The sequence below is a fragment of the Nuphar pumila genome, chromosome 2, assembly GCF_984573655.1.
Source record: "Nuphar pumila chromosome 2, dmNupPumi1.hap1.1, whole genome shotgun sequence".
NCBI lineage: Eukaryota > Viridiplantae > Streptophyta > Magnoliopsida > Nymphaeales > Nymphaeaceae > Nuphar > Nuphar pumila.
The window spans coordinates 49,538,236-49,544,648 of NC_143250.1; the positions used below are offsets into that span (position 1 = coordinate 49,538,236).

Sequence of the window (6,413 nt, forward strand, 5' to 3'; positions counted from 1 at the left end):
TAGGGCTAAGAAGTAAAAACCCTGATTGTTTGTATATTTATTTAAGCATGACATGCATCACATAAAAAGAAAAAGTAAATAAAAGTAATTATAAGTCATTCATGCACAAAAAGGCTATATGTTCTGTATCGGTAAGTGCATACATTATTTACCTGCTCATGCATACGATTATAATTGTTTATGAATGATATTCTTGTTATGGACTGTGATATTATGCTTACTTGAATTAAATACTTGCCTAATTAAATGTATGAATTTATCGGAGTATGTTCATGTATACTGGTTTTAATTCACCCGTGTTGAATAACATCCCTTACTGGGGACTCTATGAGTGTGATCTCATTATATCATACAGGTACTGAGTAGAGAGGCCTTATGATGGCAGGACATTGCAGCGAGGCCAGAGCCAAGTCTTTCCTTTCCTGCAGAGTTTTGGATTTGAACTTTTATTTATTATTTGAACATTTATGATTCTAATGTTATTTCCAAATTATAAGACTAAATTAAATTAATTATGTGATTGTTAAATTCAATTTAATTTGATAAATGGTTTGATAGATATGTAACCCACCCAATCTCATTATTCAATTTTGTTTATAAATGATTTCCGCTATGGTTTTCAAACTATTAAAAAAAAATTCATGATTTTTTGGGTTAAAATTTTGTGGTGTTACATAGAGGTTAGAATAGAAAAGTGAGAACTAAGAAAAAACCAATACTTACCTCTAGACCTATGAGAAGGTAGAAAACTTCAATCGTATGACCTATAGGGGCAGAGGTTGGATAGCTATGAGGATCCCTCCTAAACTAAAAAATCATGAGACTTATAGTTGTCAAGCCTTAGGTCAAAGGATGGCAAAAGTGAGGAATAAGCCAGTCTGAGCTAAAAACAAAGACTCCAAAAAACTTACCTAGGGGCAAGATATGCACTTGAATGCATTCTCATCAAGCTCTAGTCCTTTAGAGTTCAAGCCTTAGTGGGGACCACTAGACCCAATATGAGTGCCTTGAGACTTAATTTTATATTCCTATAACTAGTCACTTAAAAACTAAGGTAGAATTAGAGAAGACAAATACCAGTGAAGCTGAGTGTCATTATTTTAGACCAACTTGAGATGAGAAAAGTCTAGAGTGTAAAAATCTCAAGTACAAGAATAAACTTGTTAGGAAGGTTCTAATTTGAAGAAGGAAGAAAAGAAAAAAAATCTCTGCCCTTATATAATCAATCATTCATGGATGTCATAAGCTAACAACTCTGCTACAAATGCATGAGCGTCATTGCATATCATAAAAGTTCATTACATGAATCAAAGAGTCTAGCCATAGGCATCCTGAGTCTCAGGAGTACACAAAAAGATTTGCCCTCTCTTCGATGCTACCTGACTGAAGTATGCATGACTCTCCTCACTGAGGCAGTAAGTCTTACATCTAAATTGATCATCTTAAGAAAGGCACCTTCAACCTAAGGCCTTACTGGGCCAACTTCACTCTATCCATGAACCCATACTGTGCTAGCCCTATCTGAAGGCTAACAATTTCCCTCTCTACTATAAATAAAGTATTTTCTAAATTGACCCAACCTCGTTTGTCAAGATCCATAATGGTCTCCACATCCCAATTTCTCACCCTCATAACACTAGCATCGACCTCGCTCAGCAAGACCACTAAAAGGTCTTGGCGATCCAGTTGTCCTTCGACTAATCCAACCTAGCTCGGTAAGACCCATAATGGTCTCGATAGTCCAACTCCTCCCTTCGGATGCTAGCACCAACCTCATTCGGTGGGACAAATCATGGTTTCGGCAACCCAGTTTTCTTTTAAAAAATGTTGGCCCAACCTTGTTCGGTGGGATTCAAATGGTCTCCAAAACCCGGTGGTTTTCAAACACTAACCTGACCTCATTCGGCAGGAATAAATTTAGTTCTGATGACCTAGCGTTTCAAGCTTTGAGTGTCTACTTTTTTGTCATAAACTAAATCACATCGATTAATGACAAAGAGGGGCATCTGTAGATACCAAAATTTTATGATGCCCAATTACTAATATATTTTAAAGACAAGTGTTTTCTAGGTGTTAAGCAAGAATTGGACACCCCTCAAGCTTGGACGACAAAACGGATCGTTGTCCATTACTGGACAACTTACTAAACTGCAATATGCTACAGATCACCATCAATTACTGAGCATAACAGAACACTGTCCGTTACAGAATGACAGAACAAAATGTTATCCGCTAGTGGATGACACAAACATTTCCCCGTTCGTTGCATCAAACATTATCTCTATCCGATCCCAACCACCTTGTACGTTTTCTAGGGCGGGCAAACTCTTCTTGGATGAGTTTTTGTACGAGAAGACTCTCCTAGATAGGTCTTATCGTCTTTCAAGATAGACCTAGATCCATCTGGGATCGGGTTTGAACCCAAAAGATCCAGTGGTCGATATTTGTTCATAACCTGATCATTTGAAAATTAGATACCAAAGTGCTGGCTCTGCAAAATCAAGTCTATTTCAGCCCTATCGGTACGTTGTCTCGACGCCATTGAAGAAATGCTTATACCTACACGAAGGTGCTAACGAATAAAAGAGAGCTTGAACGATAAAACAAACTCCTGAGTCTGAAAAAGGTATTTTTCTGGATCTCTAATATATTTTTTTTTTATTTCATTTATTCTTTGGATTAGGTACTTGTACACATTTTTATTTTTTATTGCATATTAGAATATGCGACCACGCGATTCGAGCTATGGAGACTGAGAAACTTGTCTTGTCAGGTGAAAGATGGTCAAAACATGCAAACGGCATCCCCATAATTAAAGAAAATTAATCAATAATTGGGTCATTTTAAGATTCAAAATCCGGATAATTAGTCCCATCTTTCTCAACTTTCAAAATAATTTATCAACAATTGTGTCAGACCCAAATCAGGGCATTTAAGTAATGGATTTGGGCTTGCCAAAAGGAGCTCGAAGGTTGGCCCATCTCGAGCACTCACAGTAGATACCCGACGTTGTATCCTATTGGGCCATTTTAAGAATGTCAATGGATTGAATTTTATTCGATATCTATGACTGAATTTGATTCACTTTGGTTGCATTTGGCAAGCTAAAACCATATCCAATTATAAACAGATGCATATGTGGTTTTGATTTTTTGCTACTGAACCCGAACAGATTGAATCAAGGAATACACTACAACTAACCCATAACAAAAAATACATAAGTTAATTTTCCTGATACAGGCCCCATAAGCCCAAATCAGAAAGGCTTATATGTTTTTAATTATGTTCAGTTGTAGCCATGCTTAATCAATGAAAATACACGTAACTTAATTTAGTTCATGTTGTACATAACTTGAAAAAATTATATTTCAATAACATATGCATTTGAAATAATCGAAATCCAAGAAAGAGCTCAAAACCTTAAATCGATTTCTAAGAAATTGGGGTTTTGATTCTCTCAAACACAAACCATTACATTTTCATTAGGTCAAACATGAATTCAAATATTAAACAAGCCAAACATGCTTAACATAATCATATAAATAGAAATACTCGCTTTTGGAATCAACCAAAATAGTTAATTTACAAGACAATCAAGATTTGGTAATATCTTTCAATTACAACTAACATGAATTCAAACTCAGATCTTTCTAAGTGTTTAGCTCTTTGTTTATGATTAAATAGGTCTATTAAAACTAATAATATATAGTATACATCAGAAAAACATTAAAACCACAAGATCCAAATACGTTACTAATTAATCACAAGAACAAGTTGTCAGAAAAATTCAGATCCCTGATGATCCGTTTTTACAAAATCTCAGATCATATATAAAATCACCATATTTTTGACATATATTTGAATTCATTTACATGTAAAAAAAGTGGATCTCGTATAAGTTCTGACCATCCGATCAGAATCTGAATTAGAATCCATTCAGCCATAGGGGGGAGGGGCAGAACTAGCCCAGTCCTGCCTCCCAGCCCAGTTAAATATATATATATATATATATATATATATATATATATATATATATATATATATATATATATATATATATATATATTTATTTATTTATTTTTAAAAGCCCAGTCCTAGCCCAGCCCGGACTGCAGCAAATAGTTTGATTTGTCCATATGAAATAGTTTTTTATTAATAATTATAGGCATTTTTTATTTTATCTCAAAAAAAAATTTTGGGGGCGCTGCCCCCAAACCCCAGACTATCACGCCTTTTTTTTTGCTACACCCCTGTTTCCCCCCCCCCCCCCCCCCCCACCACCACCAACACACACATGAATCCTAGCTACGCCCCTGCATTCAGCGAACATCCTATTGGTCGAATATGGTATTGTCTAGAACCTATCCTAATCAGAACCATTTACATTCTAAGCCGTTTCAATATTTTGAATTTTGTAGGTCCGATTAACGTCGACCCCTCTTCTAATTTAAACAAACCATAGCAACGAGAGAGAGAGAGAGAGACGGTTGTAGTGGAGCGAAAAAACTGCATTGGTTGTCTCGAAGGAGAGGGAGGGAGAGAGAGGGAGGATGGAGGAATGCAGGCCTCTTGGTTTCCTGATCGGGTTGCCCTTCGCGTTGGTGGCCTTGGTTCTTGCACTCGTTGGGGCCGTCGTTTGGTTAATTGGGTGAGCTCTCCAATCTCCCAACTTTCTTTTTCCTTCCCTGTATTCGTTTCCCTCTTGACAATGGGCCATGGGAAAGCCATATCTCTCTCTCTCTTGATAATTGACATGTTGGTTGATTGGATTGGATACAGGTCGGTGCTTAGTTGCCTGTGCCCGTGCTGTGCATGCTTCGCCTGGTTGGCCAACCTTGCCGTTGATATTGTACAACTTCCCATCGGTGTTATACGATGGTTCGTCGACTTGATCCCATGTTAAGACCGCCATGCTCTCCCTCCCTTATGCTTTCTCAATATTGCACATTGTTCGGTTGGTGAATTCATTACATTTCATCTGTCAAGACTCGTTTGTTATTACCTCTCTTTCTTCTTTAATCATTCCGTGCATTGATTCGAGTGTTTCTGTATGGTTTGTGGTTGGTATTGGTTTTGCACTTGAAGGGTCTCCAATGGGGAGACTTATTCCGTTGTTCCCCATCTCTTCATTCTTCACAAAAAGTATCCTATCCTATGACGTATGATACAGAGGATCCTATGATAATCCTAGCCGTCCAATTGATGCATCCGGATGACTAAAAACATTCCACATCCAGGTGAGAATGAGACTAGTCCTAGCCTGTCGTTGGACGTCCAAGGTACCTGATGGGGTCCTATCAGGGCCCGTTTGATTGTGGACAGGACTGTGTAACAATCCTGTATGAACACTGCTGGACGGGCACAAAGGTGTCACGGACAAGCTGAGTTTTCGTCTGAGTCTCCTTCATCCATCGCTTGCGTCAGGTGTGTGGGACATGGACAGTAGGGATGCTACTGTCCATGCAATCAAATACCTCCTTAAAACTGTCAATGGATCGATATGGTGTCCGGTAGCCAACCTAACCCAAACCCAGATAACTGGGTATGAGCTTAAAGATTCCAACCTGAATATTACTTGAATCGACTCGAACCTGATCTAACACGCAGGTAAGGCTTTTTCTTTGACAGCGAAATCTGGGGTTAGGCAGACCCCCTACCAGTTATACAACCATATACTATTGGGATTCGAACTTGCAATGTCCCAACACAAGGTGAAGTGCACTAACTGCTGCTGCCAGACAAGCGGAGTCCGGTTGGTATAACATATGGGTAAGGCTTGAGCTATGATTTTTGCCGAACCTGACCGGGCAGATGACAATATTGTGTACGTATTTTTAAGTATATAAACAAATACTGGTTGCATTATGTAGGTCAGATATCTGACTTGTTGACAGCGCTATGATAATGCAACTGGTACCTCGTGGCAAACAGCATCCAAGCCTCATGTGGATTATGGACCACTCTTTTTGGTTTAGGCTTACATGACCTTGTCATGCCATTAATGCTGCACATAAATGGCATTGCAGCATTAGTGTCACTAAAACACAATCATAGTACTTTTTCAAGGTTAGTGATGGTAAATGTAAAAGCTCATGAATTAAAAAAAAAAAAAATCGGACCTGAGTCAGGGCCGGACCCGATCCAGGCCCATTAGGGTTAAAACACGGAGGGGCGAGGGTTTCTTTTAAACCCTCTTCTTCCCCCCCCCCCCATGTTTTAAAAACACGAGAGGGAAGATGGGAGGCCCTCACATCGCGGCCCCTCTTCTTCCCTCCCTGCGCTTCGTTTCTCCTCTTCCACTACAAGAAAAATGCGTAATGGCGACAGATGCTATCCATCGCTAATCCGTCGCTATACATGTTTACGACGGATTTTGTGACAGATATCATCAGTTGCATAACCCTAGTCGCTAA

At 38.7% G+C, this 6,413-nt stretch overlaps 1 protein-coding gene across 1 annotated transcript; it reads left to right on the forward strand.

Annotated features, from left to right (window-relative positions):
* The first annotated feature begins 4,550 nt into the window (after positions 1 to 4,550).
* On the forward strand, positions 4,551 to 4,914 carry LOC149845438 (signaling peptide TAXIMIN 2-like). The gene is made up of 2 exons (XM_089997625.1): positions 4,551 to 4,648; positions 4,780 to 4,914. The coding sequence occupies exons 1-2, from the start codon at positions 4,551 to 4,553 to the stop codon at positions 4,901 to 4,903; spliced, it is 222 nt and encodes a 73-aa protein (XP_089853751.1). The 3' UTR covers positions 4,904 to 4,914.
* Positions 4,915 to 6,413: the final 1,499 nt, after the last annotated feature.

Coding starts and splice junctions, on each gene's coding strand:
- LOC149845438 (XM_089997625.1), top strand. CDS start 4,551: ATGGAGGAATGCAGGCCTCTTGGTTTCCTGATCGGGTTGCCCTTCGCG. Junction 4,649..4,779: donor GCCGTCGTTTGGTTAATTGG/GTGAGCTCTCCA, acceptor GATTGGATACAG/GTCGGTGCTTAGTTGCCTGT.